The sequence below is a fragment of the Phragmites australis genome, chromosome 14 (genome assembly GCF_958298935.1).
Source record: "Phragmites australis chromosome 14, lpPhrAust1.1, whole genome shotgun sequence".
Classification (NCBI taxonomy): Eukaryota; Viridiplantae; Streptophyta; class Magnoliopsida; order Poales; family Poaceae; genus Phragmites; species Phragmites australis.
Window position 1 is genome coordinate 18320532 of NC_084934.1, and position 24945 is coordinate 18345476.

General features: G+C 45.0%; 3 protein-coding genes and 1 long non-coding RNA gene across 4 annotated transcripts; 3 read left to right on the forward strand and 1 right to left on the reverse strand.

The window, feature by feature from the left end:
- Window positions 1-648: 648 nt before the first annotated feature.
- LOC133890285 (uncharacterized) lies at window positions 649-1431 on the forward strand. Its single transcript, XM_062330703.1, has one exon. It carries the CDS (start codon window positions 649-651, stop codon window positions 1429-1431), a length of 783 nt encoding a protein of 260 aa, XP_062186687.1.
- A 1144-nt stretch (window positions 1432-2575) lies between these two features.
- LOC133891631 (photosynthetic NDH subunit of subcomplex B 3, chloroplastic-like) lies at window positions 2576-4421 on the reverse strand. The gene is made up of 6 exons (XM_062332363.1): window positions 4120-4421; window positions 3905-4015; window positions 3722-3778; window positions 3334-3396; window positions 3122-3184; window positions 2576-2900 (listed from the first exon to the last, which is right to left on the reverse strand). Exons 1-6 carry the CDS (start codon window positions 4351-4353, stop codon window positions 2850-2852), a joined length of 579 nt encoding a protein of 192 aa, XP_062188347.1. The 5' UTR covers window positions 4354-4421; the 3' UTR covers window positions 2576-2849.
- A 10475-nt stretch (window positions 4422-14896) lies between these two features.
- Window positions 14897-15398, forward strand: LOC133890111 (uncharacterized). Its single transcript, XR_009903997.1, has 3 exons — window positions 14897-15043; window positions 15117-15190; window positions 15324-15398. It is a non-coding gene; the product is annotated as an uncharacterized LOC133890111 (long non-coding RNA).
- A 4750-nt stretch (window positions 15399-20148) lies between these two features.
- LOC133890286 (uncharacterized) lies at window positions 20149-20931 on the forward strand. Its single transcript, XM_062330704.1, has one exon. The coding sequence runs from the start codon at window positions 20149-20151 to the stop codon at window positions 20929-20931; it is 783 nt and encodes a 260-aa protein (XP_062186688.1).
- Window positions 20932-24945: the final 4014 nt, after the last annotated feature.

Sequence of the window (24945 nt, forward strand, 5' to 3'; positions counted from 1 at the left end):
TTTTTATTTTGTAGATTCATCATTTTTTCATGGGCTGACTTAATTTTTTTTGTTCAACATTTTTTTACATGTTGACAAACCACGCTAATGGAACGATACGAAGGAGCGAGGCATAAGCATATACAATAGCGTGTTTATAAAGGTGTTTATGGAAAAAAATAGTTTTTTTTATACTGCTCTTAGACAAAGGACGATGTATCTCTCTAGTAAACGAGATAATATAAAAATAATACTAATAAGATAGTTAATTATATTTAAGTACATATAACTGTTATTAGTATTGAGAGCTATAATTTTAATGTAGGTGTTTAATATTTTTTTAAAAAAAATATCTAGCTTGGTTTATACCTAATGGGCTATAGTAGTAGCCCTGTGCGCAGATGGACCCCCAGCCGAACAAACGCCTGAAAACCATCCATCCGGCCTCAGGTAAGCTTGCCCCTCACGGCAAACAGCTAAACTCGGACTGGCCCATCCATTTATCGATCCAATCCGAGCCCCGACTCCGCTTAAATCCCACGCCCTGCCTCGCGCGCACGAAGAAGCACTCTGCACCTCCGCTCTCTTGCCGTCTCCACTCCTCTTCCTCCTCTGCACGATCCGATCGATCAACACCTCTGCTCCGCCGCGCGTCTCCCATCCCATCCCATGGTGATGCCGCCCCGCTCCTCATCCTCCGGCATGCGGAGCATCCGCCGGGAGCTCCAGCGCAGGAGGCCCAAGCCCTTGGCGCCCACGAGGCCGGCCGCCAAGAAGCCCTCCGCGCCGCCACAGCCGCGTGAAGCTGCGCGACACAAGGTCCAGGAGACACGCCCTCGTCCGCCGCGCGTGGAGGATCCGTCTTCGGCTACCTCCCAGTCCCGAGGCTCCGCCGGCACCACCCACGCGCCACTACCGCGTCGCCCTCGGCCTGACGCTCCGCCGCGCCCTTCTGTCGCCTCTCCCTCTACGCCGCCGCCGTCTCGGTCCAGCGCCTCCTCGACCGGGTCCGCGTGCGCAGCCACCCCCGGCGTCACCGCGCACCTGAAGCCCGGCACGGCGGTTCTTGTGCGCACGAGGACCGCGATACAGGCGATGGGAAAAACCGTCGTGCTCTGGCTCCCCGCGACGGTCGTGCAGCCCACCGATGGAGGCTACGAGGTCGTCTACAAGGGCAAGTTGCCTCGCGAAGACCCCTACGCCACTGTCCATATCGCGCGTAACCACGTCAGGATGCAGAAACCGTCAACGACGACTCCGCCGCCGTCCCAGCCGTCATCCAGCGCCGCCAGCTCCTACGCGTCCGCCACCACCACCATGGCCGCCGCATGCAAGAGTTCGGAGATGCATCCCGCGCCAAGGCCGACCACGGCGGGGAAGTCCCTGCGCCTCGTCCGCAACCTCGTGTCCGAGATGGAGCGCCAGTCCCGGGCTGCCTTGTCGGGATACTAGCTAGCTGCTGTTTGCTGCTCGATGCAGAGCTTCCTCGTTCATGGGTGGTCTCTTTTTTGTGTCGATTAATTCATGAATTGTGTTAGCTCTCAAGAGAGATCTTGTGTAATTGGCAAAAGAAAATTGCCAACACAGGCTTGTTTAAATCAGTATTTACTGACGAGCGTAATCTTTTTGGTTTGGTGATTCATAAGTTCGAGTGAGTCTTTGTGAACGTTCTGGCTGTGAATGATTCATATGGTTTGTGTTAAGTAAATAAGTATTAGCGATATTGTATGGTTGTATTTTTTTACCTTCTCAAATTGAGGATCACTATACTTACCAAACCCCGGATTCATCCGGCTATATATATGAAAGGACATCCCTCTTGATTGGGTGTGCGATGATTGTCCTATTTCCATTTCTCTACATGGTATCTGAGTTATTCTGATCTCTTTCAACTTCCGTTGCCTCTCTCTAGCATGCCCGCACCTCCTCTCCGGTGCCCCAACCTCGCCGCGTGGTGTTCCTCCGCGCGTGCCCTCCACTAGACACCATGTGGACCGACTCCGCCAACCTCCTCCGCAACAAGTGGCTCTCTATATTAAAATCACTAACCACTATGTTCGAGTGATTTGTATGTTTTTGCTTCACAATTATCTAAAACATATATGTGATGGACAGATTTATTACGTGGTGCTCTGTAAATGATCTGTGACGATGTTTAGTTTCATTTTGTAAATCAAAACTAATGAAGCCGGGGTTCATAAAAAATATTGTCTTCGTGGAACATTCTTTCTTCTTTGGTAGCTAGTGTATCAGGTGAGGTCTCCAAGTTTCATATATCAAACTCCATACCAACTTCCAATTTTGCCATTTCAACTATCTCGATATTTTGAGCAAATAGCCACCCATACGTATGCAGAAGAAAAAAAACCTTGATTGTGTTAGGCCTCTGCCTCTCACTTCCATCTCTGTTTCATCTCTCTTATCACTCGTCTCTATGCTTCCACCGAGCTTGTGATATCACCATGTTATCCATCTTCAATCACTGAGAGCCACCACTGCACCATCCTGTAGGAATTGATCCAATTCTAGTTCCTATTTTGGTTCCAGACTGTCAAGTTTCTCCTGCTCCGAATTCAGTAGGAATACACTTTCAGGATGGCAAAAACGTAGAACTAGGATTACCCGGCAAACATCTTGTCGAATAAAATGTAGGTCTTTCTAAGATGTCACCATTACTTTTTGAATAAGGGAACAGTTTACAGACCGTGACTATATATAATTGCACCCATGCTTCATTTGGTTGCTACACAAGACAAAATGATCATCAATCTCCACCAGATCTTCTCCTGATCAAGTGCTTATCCCTTTTCCTATGTTCATGCTGACATCTACTCTATTGGCCGCAGGAGTAGTACTATCTGAGAGATCAGTTACTTGTCCCACTCATGTATCTTCCACTCTGGCAATTGCTGAATGATCATCTGCGCAAACAACACATCAAGGTAATATACCCGTCATTTCTTTCGATCAAATTAAAACATACATCTGTCATTGTTGTCATTATGAAAAATATGAAGCAGCACTTGCAGGATTGTCGATTAGTAGGATTCGATTACACAAATTTTCAGCATTACAGAGAAGTAATTTCTCTTTTTAAGAATACAGCGTGTACAAAACGACAATGAAAAACATTTATGCATACCTGTCCAGTTGAATCTGCGTTGCCGACCGTGGCCTGGCACGCCAATCTCCACGTCTTGGGTTTCTGAAGAACATATAATTTTAGCATGGAGTTACACTGTGATGTTCGATATATGTAGAACATGGTACTACATTTAGAAAGTGGTTATTTATGTTATTTTGGAAGAGAAAAATGGCTGCTTGTGATGAACGTAGGGAGTTGTGTGTACAAACCCTTTTAAGCAACTCCTTCTCTACATCGGTTTTGGGAGAAAGCATTTCCTTGCCTGCAACCACCTGTAAACTCAACGAAGTGTTAGGCCCAGCTCTCGTTGGGTTCATTAGTTATTGCATCAGGATTCTGGAAAAGGAACTATCCATATGAAGAATATATCACTTATGAAATGGCACTGGAACTGCTTGTATGATGAGGCCTCTGATATCCAGACGTGTTGACAATACGGAAAAAAAAAAGGGAAGGTTGTTCTCTAAAATGCCTAACATGTTTTGTGCTGGAATTGATTCAAAACTTTAAAAAAGACTTAAAAAATAGATGTTTACACAATATTGCAACGTGAATCAAAACTAAAAAAAGAGGAGACTCATTCTGAATTCGAGGTACCTCGACGATGCAAGTCCCGCACACACCACCTCCTGAACAGTTGAGCAGGAGCTTATCCTGCAGCAGTAGCAGCAGCAGAGAATTATTCAACAATCACCACCAACTGATAATACAAGAGAGACAGGTGGTGCCCAGCCCAGCACGGTGAACACGCGAGCGAGACCGGCGGCCGCAGTGACTCACATAGGGCCCGTAGAGGTCGATGTAGCCGTCGAGCATGATATCCCTGAGCTTCTGCCCGCCGCACGCCGTCCGGTAGTGCACGTCCGGCGTCCCGTCCGGCAGCAACCGCGGCTGCAACCATCAGGTACAAGCGCAAATCAACCAAGTGACGTCAGAAGAGATGTATGAAGGAGCAATAGCGCATCAAAAGCACCGCGATGGCCGAGAGAACTCACGCTGACGAACGCAAAGTCGACGGACGGCTCCTCCTCCTCCTCCTCCGGCACGCCGGCTGAAGGCTCGCCGCCGGGGGCTCCCATCTCGACGGCGCGGACGCGGAGGCTCCTACGCTGCCGCTGCGGACGGAGCAGGCAGCTCTGCGTCTTGCTGCTGGTGCTGCAGTGCGAGGAGGCGAGAGGCGGCGACGAGACGCCGAGGATACCGGTGAATTGCACGGCCGCTGCTCCCATTGCTGACGGTGCTCCCGCGTAGAGTGCAGTGCGCGCCGCGCTGTGCTGTGCAGTCGTGTGATGATATTTTTGGCTCGTGTATTTATCATCTTATCCGGCGCGGGTGCCTGTGGCCAGCGAGGGGCCAGGGAGTGGGCCCGCGGGGGCAGGCACGGCACAGAGACATTTTTTTCAATGGACGGCATGGATATTTATACAGCTTTCATATTAATCATCAAAATTGCATTGATATTAATACAGCTTTCATATTAATCATTAAAATCGTATTAATGTAATGTTAGAGTCAATGATTTTTCATCTTTTTAATAGTGTGCCTGGAAAAGTATATCATTGCAGGCAAGGAGTTAGGCAAGTAGTGTATGCCACTTTCACATCTACTATTTGTCCTATCTTTTTCCAACAATCATAAACAAAGGTAAAGAGCAGCAAATGACATATGCACTAGATTTACCTAGGTTGACCAGATAATAGAGACCTCCTTGTCTAATAACCTCAGCCAAAATCAAACTTGAGTCACTACCACATATGAGCTCATTTAGCATGGCTCGGAAATCCTCATCTTACATAGTTTTAGAGCCGTAAAAGATTGTTGGTGATAGATAATCACTTGATTATATCCAACATGTCCAAAGCTATATACGATAATACTTATCTGAGACCGTGAGAGATGCTATTTCTAGAATAATCAACATTTTAGTGCCGAAAAATTGAGAAAAAAATTCAGCTATGAAGCCCACCATCAGCTATCTACATGGTCGTGTGTAGCAACTCACCAAGTCACACAATTTTTCGTGTTGATGCGATTCCAAGGACTCAAATCTATGACCTCCTGACTCCACGTGAACCGACCTAAGGCTCTGTTTGTTTTCTGCTTCTGGTTCTGCTGCTGCCAGAAGTCAGAGCAAATATGGTTCTGGAGAAGTGACCTCTGAAGAAGCTAGAAGCCTACTTCTGAGGAAAATAAACTAAAACTGAGAAGCTCACTGAAAGACGTTTTTCTGAAAAGCTATGTGCTGAAAAGCCAAAATTTTATCAATACGTCTAATCTTGTGTATTTGTCTTTTTCGATTAAACCTTTACTTTATCTTATGAGTCAAATCTCTAAATTCTTATAGTCGCCTCGGGCTTTAAATTTTCTTTAGAACCTAAACTTATTAAAGCTCATTTATGTTAGTGATGACTTCCTTGGTATCTAAATAGGTTGGTTCCCCTCCTAATTCTTTCTCCCAACCATATGTACAACTACTTTACCATTGTTATTCTTCTTGAGCGTGTAGTGATTGCTCTTAGTTTTAACTTATAGTTGAGCTAGGTGTAGATGTTAGAGGTCTTATTGAAGAGGTTCATTGCTTTCTTCTTTTTCTTGGTCTTCTTCTTTACTTGTTTGCATTGGAAGGACTTGTGACCTTCTTGATGATATTTGAAGTATGTCATGGTAGACCCCTCCGCAAGCTATTTCATCATGGTAGCATGGTTATCTCGAGGAGGTTAGATATGGTTCTTGCCCTTTAATCTCGCCAAGTCCTTCTTTAGCTTTTCGACTTCTTGCTTGAGCTCATCATTTTCTTATGCAATGAGTTCATTAGATGGTTCTCCAAAAACATTCTCAACACATATCTCATTGCAATGGGGTGAGCATGATATATCAATTAAATCATTGCAAGAAGTAGAAATATCTACCTTAGGATTAAAATCAAATAGAGAGGTATATTGCTCTAAAGGGGTCTTAGATTGAGATTTAATACACTCAAATTTTGCCTTAAGCTCATCATGCTCTTTGTTTAGCAAATTGAATTTGCTCAATAATTGTTCATAATTAGAAATAAATGTATCATGAATATCATTGAGAGTATTAAATTTTTTAAGTTCCTTAGATTGTTTATTAAGGTCCTTTTGTTACTCATTGATCAAATGAAGGAGTTCATCATAGGAGGGAGAATCCTCAACAGATTCATCATCACTTATATAACTTTCTATACCTTTGGTAATAAGACACTTGTGTGATGATGGCTTGCGTGATGATGACCTTGAGAAAGAGCTTCTCTTGGAGGAGTAGGTGGCAAAGCTCTCATCATTTGAGGTTGAATCTTCAACTTCACTCACCAATCTTCTCATACTTGCAAATACTTTGGCTCTTCCTTTTGTCTCCATGGTGCTCTTGGCCTTCTTCTACTTCTTGATGTGATTAATTGTTTTGACCAAATCTTTCATAGAGATTCGATGATCAATCTTGGTATTGGTCTTTTTTATGTTCTTCTACACTTGAGAGTTGATCTTGGCGACTTTGGGATCTATTTCTTCATCATTTGATGTGCTTTGCTCATCATCTTGATTTCTCTCTTCATCTTCGCTTTAGCTTGACTCTTGCTCTTATCTCTTCATCTTCACCTTCATATGTAGGCATGGTGCTTGCTTGCGTATGAGAGCAAGATTTTTGGCATCAGATAAGGAAGAGGCTTTCACCCCTATGTACATGGTCATCTCATGGGAGGTGATATTGCTGAGCACTTAACTTAGAGTCATTTTCTTGATGTCATTATTATCGTAGATGATAGATACTAGCAACTTGTACTTTGAAAGAAGTGCTTGAAGCATTCTTCTCATTACTTGATTATTGTCAATTGGCGTCAAACCTAGCCTATTGATCTCATTGACAAGAATATTCAAATATGAGTACATATTATTAGCACTTTTATGAAAAAATTGTTTGGTGCTATTGAGCTTAGTAACAAGCATATGATATTTCTCATTGTGCATATTCTTTATGCTTTTATGTATTTTAAAGAGATTATTCCTAATATTATGTGCATTGGTGAGATAATAAACACGATTAAATGCATCAATATTTAAAGATGATAAAATGATACTCTTCACTAATGCATCTAATTGCCTCTTCTTGTTGGTAATGCAAGGTCTCATCCCTTCCTCAGTAACTCTCTAAACATCTAGACCCTTGGCTTGCAAATAACAATATATTAGAATTTTTCAACGGGAGAAATTTACGTCATCGACAAGTGAAGCACTATAGGTATCAATGCTAACCCCGGATGTCACAACTCTAAGGTGTTAAGCCTATAAAGAGCACGAGGCTTTGATACCATTGTGAAGAACGGTGAAGTCCTAAGAATGGGATGAATTAGGACACTTAGAAACCTAAAATAAATTGGCTCAAAAAACTTCACAATATAAACCAATTGTGAGGAACATTGACGTTCTAAGATGAGGGATGAAGTAGGACACTTAAAAACCTAAAACAAATTGACTCCAAAAACTTTACAAGATAAGCCTATCTCAATTTCTATCTAAATATACTTTAGATTTATCTAGTGTATCTACTCTACTGCTCAAAAAGATTACAACCTACTCTAGTAAGGTAAATTACAAGTATATAAATGCGGAAACGTAAATAAGATAGAGAGACAAACTTGGCACAAGGGATTTTTATCCCGTGTTATCGATAACATGAATGCCACCCCTAATCCAAGTTAGAGCTCCACAAAGGATATGCTCCAGGTCGCCAAGTCTCTTCCGGTCATGGCTCTTGAGCTACCAAATCACCAAGACAATGTCTCAAGCACGATGAGCCACCAAACTACCAAGGCAATGTCTCACCACTAGCCTTTCTTCCTGTCACTTGACATTGTGATAACTTCAGAACTTAAGCCACCAAGGCAAGGGGCTCTGCGTCCACGTACACGTATCTTACCGTCGCTCCATACCAAATTGGAGGGTCAACAAGGTTGAGCCACCGATGCCCAAAATACCAGCGAGTCATCCAGACTCTAAGGTGCCGATGTACCACTCGGTACAAGATAGGATCACTCCTTGATCTCTTCTTCAAGCTGCAGCACCTAGCTAGAATTCACTCTAGACCTATAAATACTAAACACTATCTAGTCTTGTGCTTAATCAACTTGGATGGTCATTTTAAGCACTTTGGTGGCTTGGATGTCTTCTCAAGTTTATATGAGCTTCCTCTAGACTTCAACAGCATACCACAAATCAAATGATTAAGTGGAGGGGTATTTATAGCCTCAAATCCACCAACTAACCGGTTTCCCAATGGCTCAGAAAAGGTGTTAACACCGGATGATCCAGTGAGAACAATAATACTAACACCAGATCATCCGGTGAGTACCACCTCAGAAACTAGTCATTGGACTTTTGCTCAAGGTCTCCGTGAACACCGGACACTCCAGTATACCTTCAAATCCATCACCGGGCCTTCCGATGAGTTATCTTAAGCCATCCGAGCCTTTGCAGTCTCTCTGTGTAAAATACTCCGGTGCATTCATCCGGTGTTCATTCCATTTGCATGGGACCATCTAATGAGTTAAACCTTCTTTCTTTTCCATAGAAATGCTCTGGTGCAACTATTTCTGTGATCACCGTACTATCTGGTGAGTTGATTTGAGTTGATCTTCATTTTTTAGCACTTGAAGTCGTATCTACAAGAAATGCTCCAGCGCTATACTTCGGTGTGCACAAATCAAGCACCAGATCATCCGGTGGGTTGATCTTCAATATTCTACGCTTGCATTCTTCTTTGCAAGAAATGCTCCGGTGCTATACTGTACAGATCACCAGACTATCCAGTGAGGTCCTCAGTCTTCTCCCCTTTATCAGAAATACTTTGGTGAATTCAATACATAGAGCATCAAACTATCCAGTGAGGCTATCAGCCTCCGTGCATAATACTACTGTGAGTTCAAACTCCTCTGCATCGGACCTTCCGATGTGATTAGTTTTTCCAGAATTTCTCTAATTCAATCAAACTTTATCTCGGCTACGATAACTTCTTAATGTATTGCATCTATGAGACCTACTAACATATATTCGCGACAAACATGTTAATCCTAATAATTATATTGTCATCAATCACTAAAATCACAATCAATATCTAATAGGACAATTTTCGCTATATATCACTACCGGAATCGATGTGTATGCCGAGTGCCTACGTGTATGCCGAGTGCATTATATCGGGCACTCGGCAAACAACCACCTACGCCGAGTGCCCGACGAAAGCACTCGGTAAACAATTAGGCACTCGGTAAATACCTCAAAAAACACTCGGCAAACAATAGCACTCGGCAAAAGAGAGAGAAAACACTCGGCGAATTCGGGCACTCGGCAAACAACGCGCCACGTGTCCCTCCGTTCGACGGCTGACGGCGAGTCGCCCCTTTGCCGAGTGTCGTCTAACGGACACTCGGCAAACATAAATGTTTGCCGAGTGCCCGATATTAAGCACTCGGCAAACTATTTTTTTTCTTTATTTTCTTTTTGGTTTCCTTTTGTTCTCTTTTCTTTCTCGTAATAACAACCAACCAAGGGCCGCCACACATCAATTCCGGTACTACTGCAGTATGGTTTAAGGATGATATTGTTATGAACTTGGAGTTAGAATTCAGTCGTGCTTCAAGATTGAGATGCAGCAGATGTGGACTCCTGGAAGCGGCCCTTGGAATCAGTTGTGCTCTGAACATGTGTCAAAGATGCTACTGTGTGATGAGTTGAGCTCACAAACAAAGGAGAATGACAATTCTTCTTCCTTGCCTTAAAAAAGGAATTTCTCTGCTATATACTATCATTCCAGCTGTCATCCAGACAAAGAAGGAATTTTCAATGCTTGCCAAGTGGAAGAAGCAAAAGCAGATCAGCTTGACACACCAAGCTTCCCTTCTGATCTATGTGTTTTGCTTGGTTCATTGTTAAGTGCATCAGAGAAGGTAGCTGGTAGCATAGTGAGAAGTGGTGGAACAAAAAAGCAACAAAAAAACATGAGACTTGCCATGGTGTCATGATATGATATGTAGAGGCTGTGGTAAAAATTTGAGAAGGTTTCGCAAAAGCTGTCACGTACGATGCTTAGAAACCGAAGCATCTCCGAAAAAGAATCGTGGTTTCGAGAGGGAACGGATCAGGTTTGAAGCCAAAGTGACGGTTGAATCATTGTTTGACCTTGAAACTTTTTCTACACTCAACATACAACATAGCATATTCCATGTTAAACTTTGGCATTTTTCTGGGTCCGTTTGCTATTTTTAATTCATTAAGTGCATTTCTTGGCTTTTAATGGATATAAGTCAAATTTGATCTGCAAGTACATGAAATAATGAACAAATATGGGTAGAAAAATCATATTCATGTTGTTGAGTCTATTTTTAGGCCTTACCCAAGAAATGAAAAGAAATTTGAAACATCTGGGCGGCAACACTCGACCACCAACATGTAGCTTATTGGTTTTCTAATTCTAAAAAAAACAAACGAAGTCTGAAAAATATGAGACTTGCCATAGTGTCATGATATGATACATAGAGGCTGTGATAAAAATTTGAGAAGGTTTCGCAAAAGTTATCACGTACGATGCTTAGAAACCGAAGCATCTTCGAGGAAGAATCATGATTTCAAGAGGGAACGGATCAGGTTTGAAGCCGAAGTGACGGTTGAATCGTCGTTTGACCTTGAAACTTTTTCTACACTCAACATACAACATAGCATATTCGATGTTAAAATCTGGCATTTTTGTGGGTCCGTTTGCTATTTTTAATTCATTAAGTGCATTTGTAGCCAAAAAATTCAGGTGTTTGCCGAGTGTTCTTGCGTTCACACTCGGCAAACAATTGATTTGCCGAGTGTCCGTGATTTGGCACTCAGCAAACCTGGGCTTTGCCGAGTGTTCTAGATTTGAAACTCGGCAAAAAACGACACTCGGCAATTTACCGAATATAGGGTTTCCCCACCCTGGCCGCGCGCGGGGACAGATCTCAGAATATCCTTTGCCTTTTCCCCGGCCGCCGCCGCCGCCTCCCGCGCCCCCATCCGCCGCTGCCGCCAGCGCCGCCCTCCCACTCCTCCCAGCTCCCCCACCTCCGCTGCCGCCCCGCCTCGCGCCGCCGCCCGACGCCGCCTCGCGCCGCCCCACCCGCGCCGCCCCCCTCCGACGTCGCTCCGCGCCGGCCCGCTCCGCCTCGCGCCAGCCAGGCCCGCCCCTCGTCGGCCCGCTCCGACGCCGCCTCGCCCCGCGCCGGCCAGCTCCCCCTCCTCCGCTGCCGCCCCGCCTCGCGCCGCCGCCCGACGCCGCCGCTCCGCGCTGGCCCGCTCCGCCTCACGCCGGCCAGCGCCGTGCCGGCCAGGCTCGCCCCACGTCGGCCCGCTCCGACGCTGCCCCGCGCCGGTCGACGCCGCCTCACCCCGCGCCGGTCGACGCTGCCCCGCGCCGCCGCTGCTCCGACGCCGGCCCGCGCTGCCCAGCGCCGCCCCGCGCCGCCCCCCTCCGACGCCCGGGGTACAAGGTACTGCCACACGCCATGCGCCGTTGAAGCCATGTGCTCCTCCCTCCTTTTACACCCTCCTCCGGACAGTATTGCCATGAGGACTTCATATGTGACTCATGTCATTGTGGGCATGTGTTGCTGGTAGCACATGAAGTAGATCATATGGAGTCCTTGTAGCAATACTATCCGGGGAATGGGTTATGAAAGTTGATTCAGATTTCAGTCTGCGTTGTCCTCTAATTAGTCTTTAGATAGTTGTATCCTCCATATTTGTCATGCCTGTGTTGTTGTGTTGTTATGCCAGTTTTGCTATTTATTACAAAGGAGGTGCCGCCGAAATTTTGAATTTTAGCTAATTTAGGGTTTAGGATGTGCATGTCGCGTAACCTATGCGTCTCCCGTTTGAAAGAGTTATGGTTATAAATATGCAAGTCTTTGCATATCTATAACCATAACTGTTTCGAATTGTCCACATTTTTTGGACAGCCCGAGGATGTGTAGATTGGGTTCGTTTCAATGCTCTACTCTGATCCGAGACAGAGTTTCGGCAGCGTCTCCCCGTTGTTCTCCGGATACACATTATCTTGGCTTGTTACCGAGATGTGTATTTGGAGAACAGCGGGGAGGTGCTGCCGAAATTCTGTCTCGGATCGGAGTAGAGCATGGAAACGGCCCAATCTACACATCGTCGGGTGGGATTATGACCTATCTTTACCTATTAGATAGTTTGATGCATGCCGATTCCCTCTTATGGTAAAACACAAATATTTGATGGAAATAATTAATTGTATAGGTAGATGAAATTGATTTTTATATTACTTGTTGAATAAAAAATATTATATGTGTATGTTTCCTAATATGTTAGAGGATGGATGATCGTGAGTGGATGTACACTGGCCGCTCTAGTCAGGGTTTTTTGACCGATGAATGGATCCAGAAGACCGATGCATTCTTGGAATTAGAATTTGCTAGGCCTAAGGGACCTCGTGGAACTTGGTGCCCCTGCAGTATTTGTGCAAACGCGCGTCAACAAATAAAGGAGGTCATGGGTGAACACCTTTGTAAGAATGGGTTTATGCCACACTATACCCGGTGGACCTACCATGGTGAGTCCGAACGTGCCAGAGAGGAGGTGGTGCGTCAACGAACCAACGACTATGATGTCGGGGTCGGAGACATGCTAGATGACTTTCATGACGCATATTTTAATGAAGCACGTATGGAGGAAGTGCCGGAGTCAACCGCAAAGGACTTTTATGATATGTTGTCTACGGCGCAGCAACCCCTTCACGGGCACTCCAAGGTTTCTCAACCGGATGCCATCGGACGCCTAATGGCTATCAAGTCCCAGTTTAGCTGCAGCCGAGAAACCTTCGATGCAATGCTGACAGTTGTTGGTAGCCTTCTCCCGGAAGGTCACATTCTGCCAAAGAACATGTACGAGTCGAAGAAAGTCCTCCGTGCACTTAAGATGCCATATGAGCAGATACATGCTTGTCCAAAGGGATGCATCTTATTTAGGAAAGAACACGCGGACGCAAAGTACTGTGTGAAGTGCAATTCCTCTAGGTATCTTGAGGTAGACTCTGGTGATGGTCAGAAGAGGCAGCTCGCAATCCCCGTGAAGATCCTTCGGTATCTTCCATTCGTACCGAGAATCCAACGGCTGTATATGATTGTGGAATATGCTAAACAGATGACATGGCACAAAGATGGGCGTCGATACAATCCTGACAAGCTGGTACATCCATCGGATGGTGAAGCATGGAAGAGGTTCGATCTGATTCATCGTGAAAAAGCTCTAGAGGCTCGTAATGTACGAATTGCGCTCGCAACTGATGGGTTCAATCCATATGGTATGACTTGTGCCTCATACAGCTATTGGCCCATGTTTTTTATTCCCCTCAATCTCCCCCCCGACGTCATCTTTCAACGACAGAACATATTCCTGTCGCTGATAATTCCGGGGCCTGAATACCCGAGGAAGAATATGAGTGTGTACATGGAGCCGCTGATGGATGATTTGGTCCGTGCTTGGGAGGATGGGGTCTGGACATACGACCGAGCTACAAAGACAAACTTCAAAATGCATGTTTGGTACCAGTACTCCCTGCATGACCTACCGGCGTATGGGATATTCTGTGGTTGGTGTGTGCATGGGAAGTTCCCATGCCCAGTATGCAGGGCAGCTCTGATATTCATTTGGTTGACATAGGGTGGCAAATATTCTTCCTTCGACAAGCATCGACAATTCCTTCCTCTTGACCATCCATTCAGACAAGACGTGCAGAACTTTATGAAAGATGTAGTTGTCGAAGGCTTAGCACCACCTAAGATGACCGGTGCCGCGGTTCGTACTCAGTTAGACGCTCTCGAGGCCAATGCCCAAGGAGATGGATTTCTGGGATATGGTGAGCAACACGCCTGGACTCACAAGCCATGCTTGTGGAATCTCCCCTACTTCGATGATCTCCTTCTTCCACATAACATTGATGTAATGCACACTGAAAAGAATGTCGCTGAGGCCATTTTGGCACAATCATGGACATTCCTGAGAAGACGAAGGATAACGTTAAGGCTAGAGTCGATCAAACGAGATTATGCAATAGACCAAAGCTAGACATGGCCCCTCCCAGAGGCGGGAAATCGTGGACGAAGCCAAAGGCCAATTTCGTTCTTACAAGGGCCCAAAGGAGGGAAGTACTTGAGTGGTTCCAAACCTTGATGTTCCCTGATGGGTATGCAGCGAATCTGAAGAGGGGAGTGAATTTAGCTACTTTGCGAATCAACGGGCTCAAGAGTCATGACTATCACATATGGCTTGAGCGGCTACTGCCGGTGATGATTCGAGGCTATGTCCCCGAGGATGTTTGGCTAGTGCTTGCTGAGTTGAGCAATTTCTTCCGCCAGCTTTGTGCTAAAGAGTTATCTCATACCGTGGTAGCAGACATGGAAAGACTGGCGCCTGTGTTGCTCTGCAAGTTGGAGAAGATCTTTCCACCCGGCTTCTTTAATCCGATGCAACATATGATTTGGCACTTCCCGTATGAGGCACGAATGGGGGGGCCCGTGCAGGGCCGTTGGTGCTACTCAATTGAGAGATTCCAAAAGATTCTTCGAAATAAATGTAAAAATAAATGCAAAATTGAAGCATCCATAGCCGAGGCATACATCCTGGAGGAGGTGTCAAACTTCACAACAAAATACTATGCTGACAATCTTCCCAGTGTGCATAATCCACCCCCTCATTACAATGCTGGCAACCCCGAAGATGAATCAAAGCTTAGCATCTTTAGAGGGCAACTTGGCAGTGCAAGTGGTGCGACTAACAAGACCTTGCAACATGAAGAGTGGCGCACTATTATGTTGTATGTCTTGACCAACCTATCCGAAGTGGAGCCGTACATGCAGTAAGTGCTCAATACATTATTTCTCAACTAGTCACAAGTTTGTGTCCAACTCCGCTTCTTCTCATTGCTATAGGGAATTCAATGAGCAATTCTGGCATGAATCAAGGGAACCTACCCTCGAGGAAGCTTCGGCCCTTCTTAGAGATGGTGTGGGAAATGACATGCCCGATTTCATTTCTTGGTTCAAACAGAATGTACTTTCTAACTTGGCTATTACACCAACTTGATTTCATTTCTTACATGCGACTAATACACCAAGCTATCCTGCTTAAACTTGTAGGGAACAACCGACGAGTCTATGAGTGCCGACTTGAGACAAGTTGCTGATGGTTGTGCCTATAGGGTCAGGTCATTTAAGGCTTACGACGTGAATGGATATCGCTTCCACACAGCAAGCCATGAGCAGAGTCGGCCCAATCGTAGAACAACAAATACCGGAGTTTTTACTCCAGGCTTATATGGGACTGAGTACTACAGAAGAATTGAAGAAATATACGAACTGAATTTTGATGGGAGCAAACCTCTGAATCCCGTCATATTCAAATGCCATTGATTCGATCCAGAAGTAGTGAGACGGACCCCTAATCTTGGGCTAGTCGAAATTCGACAATCAACCGTCTTACCAGGAGACGATGTCTATATTGTGGCTCAACAGGCCACGCAAGTTTATTATCTCTCGTACCCGTGCAAAACCGTTGAGCGTCTTAAGGGTTGGGATGTTGTGTACAAGGTACCGCCACACGGTAAACTACCAGTCCCAAACAATGAAGATTACAACATAGACCCCAACACATATGATGGAGAATTCTTTCAAGAAGATGGCCTCGTAGGGAATTTTGAGATCGACTTGACGGAAGCTCAGGGCATGGAAGTAGACAATGAAACTGGTGCTGACGAGGATGAAGAAGATGAGGTTGAGAATGCGAGGGACTTGAAATTACTTGAGCGGTTACATTTAGGCAATGACAATGATGACGGCATTCCTCCTCCCGAGCATCAGGATGATTATTTCAACACACGTGATAGTAATGATGAGACTTATGATCCAGCTGTTCCCGATGATGATGATTATTTCTAATAATTGTATGTTTATTTCTAATAACTGTATGTTTTTTTAGTATGCTTCATCTATTTAGATCAAGTTGTATCATCCGAATTAATTGGTTTACTCTTTCTCATAGCAGGTGATTGAAGCATGGTGGGTGGTATGAGGAAGTTAACGTCGCTATACAAAAAGGCGACGGGGAAAGCCACGGATGCAGGTGACGGGTCCGGAAAGAGACCCCGGGGAAGACCTCTAGGAAGGCCGAGAGGCAGAGGCAGGGGTGGAGGAGGTGCTTCTATACCTGCTGTTGAGGAGGAGACTGAGTCGCCTCTAGGTGCGGCTGAGTCTGAGTCTGACTCGCCTATACCTACAGCTGCGACTCAGTCTGGGGATGAGGAGGAGCAGGTAGAGGAGGAGCAGGTAGACCAGGGGGGTAGCTCTTGCTCTACTTCTTCTCGTGTGTGGCTGCGTGGTCCTTCTAGCCTCCCGAGGCGACCGATGCCAATGGCTAGACGCCCGCTCATTCGACCAGATGGAGAGAAGTAAATGGCTCTCTCTACTCTCACTATTTTTTTGCCTTTGTATCTTCAATATTTCAACACATACTAATAATTTGCCTTTACACTTGTGCAGGAACTGGCTGAAGGTTGGAGAGGGTGACCACTCACGCCATGTAAACGGCATCCTTGGACTTTTGATCAAGGAGAAGTTCCCTGGCATGGTTACTTTGGGCGGAGTAACCGAGCCGGCATACACATGGGCCCACTATGCAGCCGCGCTGGACGCCCGTGACCGGGAGGGAAGGGTGTTTCCCAATAGAACTGAGCGGGTGAAGGCCGAGCTGTGGGTAAGTTTCTTTCGCACTACATTAGTCAATACTAATCGCATGGAAATTATTTAACTAATGACTGGATCCGTCGCGTCTATATGCAGGATTTTTTTAGATGCGAGCTGGGCTTGGAGGCTAGGGCAGCTGCTGTCGTCGACAAAGCTGCCAAGAAGCTTGTTAAGGATATGCACTATGAGGCACGCGTCCAGGCCGTGATCAAATTTCACGCGGAACACCTTGGAGCGAAGGTGACAAAAAAAGACGCTAGGACTATATCTCTGACCCGGGAGCAGTACCTGCAGGTAAAGTACATTAAAGCTTATTATTCCTTAGATTACTAACACTTAATTTCTTCTTCTTATATATCATGTACTTGATTATTTAGGTGCCTCCGGGGTGGTGCGCAGGAGACCTTCCGTGCTGGACGGTGATCGTGGACAAGTGGTGCGCTCCCGAGTGGGAGGAGAGTCACAATGCTTGCCGGGAAAGGCGATTGTTGATGCCTGGCGCGCCACACCATCAAGGCAACCTCAGCCTGACTAGTTTCGCGGCTAGATGGGTATGCAATAGCATCTGTTGTTCCCAAGCTCAGTTCTCCTTAATTTCTGTGCGGGCATCCCCTTTATGAATGTTATTGCTTTTCTGTTGCAGTCGGCAAAAAATGATGGTCAGCCTCTCTCCCAGTTCAAGGCTTATGCTTTGGCCCATAAGTCAAAGGCGATGCACGGGGTTGCATATGACCCGAATGACCCGGCCTCAGTGTACACCAACGAGAACGTCAAGGCTCGCCTGGATGGATACACATCGATGGCAAAGGCTGTCCAGACTTTGATCCGAGCGAGCATGATCTTGATGGGGAAGTGGTTATGAGGGCGGGAGGAGGCAAGAAACATGGCCGGTTCTGGATTGGCGACAGCACACTCAATACGGCCACCACTCCCTCTCTCTCTCTCAGCTTAGAGCTCAGAGCACGAGCTTAGGTCTGGGTATACGCCCTCGCCCAGAGCCTACACGGATTGCGATGAATGAAATCCAGGTTAGTTCTATTTCATTCATCCTCCATGATCTTTACATGCTTTGCATTGGAACGATGATGAGATTGCGATGACATACTGTAGGCCCAGCTGGATGAAGAAAGGAGGCTCCGGCACGAATTAGAGAGATTGTTCGAGGAGAGGATGGCGGCAAAACGATCCCAGTGGTATGCGATGATGACGCCCCTTTATGCTGCAATGGGCCAAACTCCGCCACCGATGCCAACCCCTTCTCGCCCACTTGCTCCACAGGCTCCACACACTCCTGTGAGTTAGTTTATAGCCTTGTAATCACCATTATTGCCATTCCTACAACCATAGAGTGTTGTGCTAACTATCTCCTCCTTTGTGCAGTATCCATCAGAGGGATCGAATACGCCTGGAGCTGGAGGTTCGCACTTTGGTACTCCACCTCACTTTGGTTTGTTCTCCTCACTTTGAAAACTTACTTTTGTAACCCCATATCCATACTTAGCATTTCTGTTTACTTTCAAATGCATACTTCTTACTTAGTGTTTCTGCTCCTTGATTGATGCAGGTTAAGGTGGTAATCAAGTGTGGAGTCCGTTACAGTCTGCAATATTTTCTTTTTGTTTGGACTATATTTTGCTATCTTGTCATGACAATTTGTGATGTTTGTGTCACTTGCGATGTTTATGCGACGGTTTATGTGATGTTTGTGGCATATGTGATGTTTATGTGACGGTTTATGTGATGTTTGTATAATATGCGATGTTTATGTGAAGGTGGTAATCTGTGAAATATATATAAATTGTTTTGAATTGCAGCGACAGTTTTGAATCTGGTATGGATCAATTGACAATCTGGTATATAACAGTTTGCCGAGTGTAACACTCGGTAAACAAGGCTATGCCGAGTGTAACACTCGGCAAACGTGACACGTGTCGCAAGGCTGTTCAATCTGGCATTTTGGATGCCAGTTTGCCGAGTGTATACACTCGGCAAAGAGTGCTATCTGGGTGCTATTCTGTGCTCACTTTGCCGAGTACCCTCCAATACACTCGGCAAACGTGCCGTGATTTGCCGAGTGTATTCCACGGACACTCGGCAAAGTCGGCAAACTGCCCAAAAAAGGGACGATGTGCGAGCGCCACGTGTCCTCGAGTTTGCCGAGTGTATACCTTAGACAGTCGGCAAAGAGGACGTTAAGGCCCTGGCGCCGTTAGGCCGCTTTTTTTTGGCCGAGTGTCGTATTTGGCTCTCGGCAAATATGTTTGCCGAGTGCGCGATATAAAACACTCGGCAAACAGCTGTTTACCGGCACTGTGTATGCCGACAGTGTTATGCCGAGTGTTACACTCGGTAAACACTTTGCCGAGTGTTTTTAGAGCTTTGCAGGCCACGGCAATGTCTCAAAATCCAGTACTGTATGGTATTAAGTGTGTAGAAATGCTTTCCACATGAATTTGGCGAGCTCATTCCTTTCTTCGAAAGGACGCTTATAGGAAAAAAAAAACTTTTTATTTTTGCACAACATTTCTTTTTTAAATCATTTTTGGAAGTTTCTTCTGGATCCTTTTATTTTGTAGATTCATAATTTTTTCATGGGCAGACTTAATTTTTTTTGTTCAACATTTTTTTACATGTTGACAAACCACGTTAATGGAACGATATGAAGCAGCGAGGCCTAAGCATATACAGCAGGGTGTTTAGGAAGGTGTTTATAGGAAAAAATAGAGTTTTTTAACTACAGTAGCACATGCTCTTAGATAGAGAACAGGATACTTACGTATCTCTGTAGTTAACAAGATAATACAACAATAATGCTAATAAGATAGTTAACTATATTTAAGAATATGTAGCCGTTGATAGTATTGAGAGTTATAATTTTAACGTAGATGTTTAACATTTTTTAATATCCGGCATGGTTTATACCCTAATGGGTTATAGTAGTAGCCCTGTGCACAGATGGACCCCCAGCCGAACAAACGCCTGAAAACCATCCATCCGGCCTCAGGTAAGCTTGCCCCTCACGGCAAACAGCTAAACTCGGACTGGCCCATCCATTTATCGATCCAATCCGAGCCCCGACTCCGCTTAAATCCCACGCCCTGCCTCGCGCGCACGAAGAAGCACTCTGCACCTCCGCTCTCTTGCCGTCTCCACTCCTCTTCCTCCTCTGCACGATCCGATCGATCAACACCTCTGCTCCGCCGCGCGTCTCCCATCCCATCCCATGGTGATGCCGCCCCGCTCCTCATCCTCCGGCATGCGGAGCATCCGCCGGGAGCTCCAGCGCAGGAGGCCCAAGCCCTTGGCGCCCACGAGGCCGGCCGCCAAGAAGCCCTCCGCGCCGCCACAGCCGCGTGAAGCTGCGCGCGACAAGGTCCAGGAGACACGCCCTCGTCCGCCGCGCGTGGAGGATCCGTCTTCGACTACCTCCCAGTCCCGAGGCTCCGCCGGGACCACCCACGCGCCGCCACCGCGTCGCCCTCGGCCTGACGCTCCGCCGCGCTCTTCTGTCGCCTCTCCCTCTACGCCGCCGCCGTCTCGGTCCAGCGCCTCCTCGACCGGGTCCGCGTGCGCAGCCACCCCCGGCGTCACCGCGCACCTGAAGCCTGGCACGGCGGTTCTTGTGCGCACGAGGACCGCGATACAGGCAATGGGAAAAACCGTCGTGCTCTGGCTCCCCGCGACGGTCGTGCAGCCCACCGATGGAGGCTACGAGGTCGTCTACAAGGGCAAGTTGCCTCGCGAAGACCCCTACGCCACCGTCCACATCGCGCGTTACCACGTCAGGATGCAGAAACCGTCAACGACGATTCCGCCGCCGTCCCAGCCGCCATCCAGCGCCGCCAGCTCCTACGCGTCCGCCACCACCACCATGGCCGCCGCATGCAAGAGTTCGGAGATGCATCCCGCGCCAAGACCGACCACGGCGGGGAAGTCCCTGCGCCTCGTCCGCAACCTCGCGTCCGAGATGGAGCGCCAGTCCCGGGCTGCCTTGTCGGGATACTAGCTAGCTGCTGTTTGCTGCTCGATGCAGGGCTTCCTCGTTCATGGGTGGTCTCTTTTTTGTGTCGATTAATTCATGAATTGTGTTAGCTCTCATGAGAGATCTTGTGTAATTGGCAAAAGAAAATTGCCAACACGACTTGTTTAAATCAGTATTTACTGACGAGCATAATCTTTTTGGTTTGGTGATTCATAAGTTCGAGTGAGTCTTTGTAAACGTTCTCGCTGAGAATGATTCATATGGTTTGTGTTAAGTATTAGCGATATTGTATGGTTGTACTTGCCTCGTTTACCTTTTCAAATTAAGGATCACTGTACTTACCAAATCCCGGATTCATCCAGCTATATATGAAAGGATACCCCTCTTAATTGGATGTGCGGTGATTGTCTCTCCTTCCATCTCTCTACATGATTTCAGAGCTGTTCTGATCTCTTTCGACTTCCGTTGCCTCTCTCTAACACGCCGGCATCACCTCTCCTGTGCCCCAACCTCGCTGCGTGGCGTTCCTCCGTGCGTGCCCTCCACTCGACGCCATGTCGACCGACTCCGCCACCTCCTCCGCAACAAGTGACTCTCTACATTAAGATCATTAATCACTATGTTTGCGTGATTCGTATGTTCTTGCTTCATAGTTATCTAAAATATATATGTGATGGACATATTTATCACTTGGTGCTTTGCAAATGATCTGTGACGATGTTTAGTTTCATTTTGTAAATCAAAACTAATGAACTCTGGGGTCCCTAAAAATAGTCTCATGGAACGTTCTTTCTTCTTTGGTAGCTAGTGGATCAGGTGAGGTCTCCAAGTTTCATATATCAAACTCCATACCAACTTCCAATTTTGCCATTTCAACTATCTCGATATTTTGAGCAAATAGCCACCCTACGTATGCAGAAGAAAAAAAAACCTGATTGTGTTAGGCCTCTACATCTCACTTCCACCTCTGTTTCAACTATCTCGATCTTCAGTCACTGAGAGCCACCACTGCACCATCTTGTAGGAATTGATCCAACTCTCATTCCTATTTTGGTTCTAGGCTGTCAAGTTTCTCCTACTCCGAATTCAGTAGCAATAGACACTTTCAGTATGGCAAAAACGTAGAACTAGGATTACCCGGCAAAGATCTTGTCAAAAAAATGTAGACCTTTCTAAGATGTCGCCATTACTTTCTCAATAAGGGGACAGTTTACAGACCGTGGCTATATATAATTGCACCCATGCTTCGTTTGGTTGCTACACAAGACAAAATGATCCAATCTCCACCAGATCTTCTCCTAATCAAGTGCTTATCCCTCTTCCTATGTTCATGCTGACATCTACTCTATTGGCCACAGGAGTAGTCCTATCTGAGAGATCTGTTACTTGTCCCACTTATGTATCTTCCACTCTAGCAATTGCTGAATGATCATCTGCACAAACAACACATCAAGGTCATATACCCGTCATTTCTTTTTATCAAATTAAAACATACATCTGTCATTGTTGTCATTATGAAAAACATGAAGCAGCACTTGCAGGATTGTCGATTAGTAGGATTCGATTACACAAATTTTCTTCATGTACAGAGAAGTAATTTCTCTTTTTAAGAATACAGCGTGGACAAAACAACAATGAAAAACATTTATGCATACTTGTCCAGTTGAATCTACGTTGCCGATCGTGGCCTGGCACGCCAATCTCCACGTCTTTGGTTTCTGAAGAACACATAATTTTATCAATACGTCTAATCTTGTGTATTTGTCTTTTTCGATTAAACCTTTACTTTATCTTATGAGTCAAATCTCTAAATTCTTATAGTCGCCTTGGGCTTTAAATTTTCTTTAGAACCCAAACTTATTAAAGCTCATTTATGTTAGTGATGACTTCCTTGGTATCTAAATAGGTTGGTTCCCCTCCTAATTCTTTCTCCCAACCATATGTACAACTATTTTACCATTGTTATTCTTCTTGAGCGTGTAGTGATTGCTCTTAGTTTTGACTTATAGTTGAGCTAGGTGTAGATGTTAGAGGTCTTATTGAAGAGGTTCATTGCTTTCTTCTTTTTCTTGGTCTTCTTCTTTACTTGTTTGCATTGGAAGGACTTGTGACCTTCTTGATGATATTTGAAGTATGTCATGGTAGACCCCTCCGCAAGCTATTTCATCATGGTAGCATGGTTATCTTGAGGAGGTTAGACATGGTTATTGCCCTTTAATCTCGCCAAGTCTTTGAGTTTTTCGACTTCTTACTTGAGTTCATCATTTTCTTGTGCAATGAGTTCATTAGATGGTTCTCAAAAATATTCTCAACACATATCTCATTGCAATGGGGTGAGCATGATATATCAGTTAAATCATTGCAAGAAGTAGAAATATCTACCTTAGGATTAAAATCAAATAGAGAGGTATATTACTCTAAAGGGGTCTTAGATTGAGATTTAATACACTCAAATTTTGTCTTAAGCTTATCATACTCCTTGTTTAGCAAATTGAATTTGCTTAATAATTGTTCATAATTAGAAACAAATATATCATGAATATCATTGAGGGTATTAAATTTTTTAAGTTCCTTAGATTGTTTATTAAGGACCTTTTGTTACTCATTGATTAAATGAAAGAGTTCATCATAGGAGGGAGAATCCTCAACGGATTTATCATCACTTATATATATTTCTATACCTTTGGTCATAAGACATTTGTGTGATGATGGCTTGCGTGATGATGATCTTGAGAAAGAGCTTTTCTTGGAGGAGTAGGTGGCAAAACTCTCATCATTTGAACTTGAATCTTCATCTTCACTCACCCATTTTCTCATACTTGCAAATGCTTTGGCTCTTTCTCTTGTCTCCATGGTGCTCTTAGCCTTCTTCTCCTTCTTGATTTGATTAATTGTTTTGACCAAATCTTTCATGAAGATTCGATGATCAATCTTGGTATTGATCTTTTCCATGTTCTTCTACACTTGAGAGATGATCTTGGCGACTTTGGGATCTATTTCTTCATCATTTGATGTGCTTTGCTCATCATCTTCATTTCTCTCTTCATCTTCGCTTGAGCTTGACTCTTGCTCTTGCTCTTATCTCCTCATCTTTATCTTCATATGTGGGCATGGTGCTTGCTTACGTATGAGAGCAAGATTCTTGGCATCGGATGAGGAAGAGGCTTCCACTCCTATGTTCATGGTCATCTCATGGGAGGTGATATTGCTGAGCATTTGACTTAGAGTCATCTTCTTGATGTCATTATTGCCGTAGATGATAGGGACTATCAACTTGTACTTTGAAAGAAGTGCTTGAAGTATTCTTCTCATCACTTGATTATCGTCAATTGGCATCAAACCTAGCCTATTGATCTTATTGACAAGAATATTCAAATATGAGTACATGTTATTATCACTTTTATGGGAAAATTGTTTAATGTTATTGAGCTTAGTAACAAGCATATGGTTTTATGTATTTTAACGAGATTATTCCTAATATCATGTGCATTGGTGAGATAATAAATACGATTAAATGCATCAACATTTAAAGATGATAAAATGATACTCTTCACTAATGCATCTAATTGCCTCTCCTTGTTGGTGATGCAAGGTCTCATCCCTTCCTCGGTAACTCTCTAAACATCTAGACCCTTGGCTTGCAAATAACAAGATATTAGAATTTTTTAACAGGGGAAATTTACGTCATCGACAAGTGAAGCGCTATGGGTATCCATCCTAACCCCGGACGTCACAACTCTAAGGTGTTAAGCCTATAAAGAGCACGAGGCTCTGATACCATTGTGAAGAACGGTGACGTTCTAAGAAGGGGATGAATTAGGACACTTAGAAACCTAAAATAAATTGGCTTAAAAAACTTCACAATATAAACTAATTATGAGGAACATTGTCGTTCTAAGATGAGGGATGAATTATGATACTTAAACACCTAAAACAAATTGACTCCAAAAACTTTACAAGATAAACCTATCTTAATTTCTATCTAAATGTACTCTAAGTTTATCTAGTGTATCTACTCTACTGCTCAAAAGTATTACA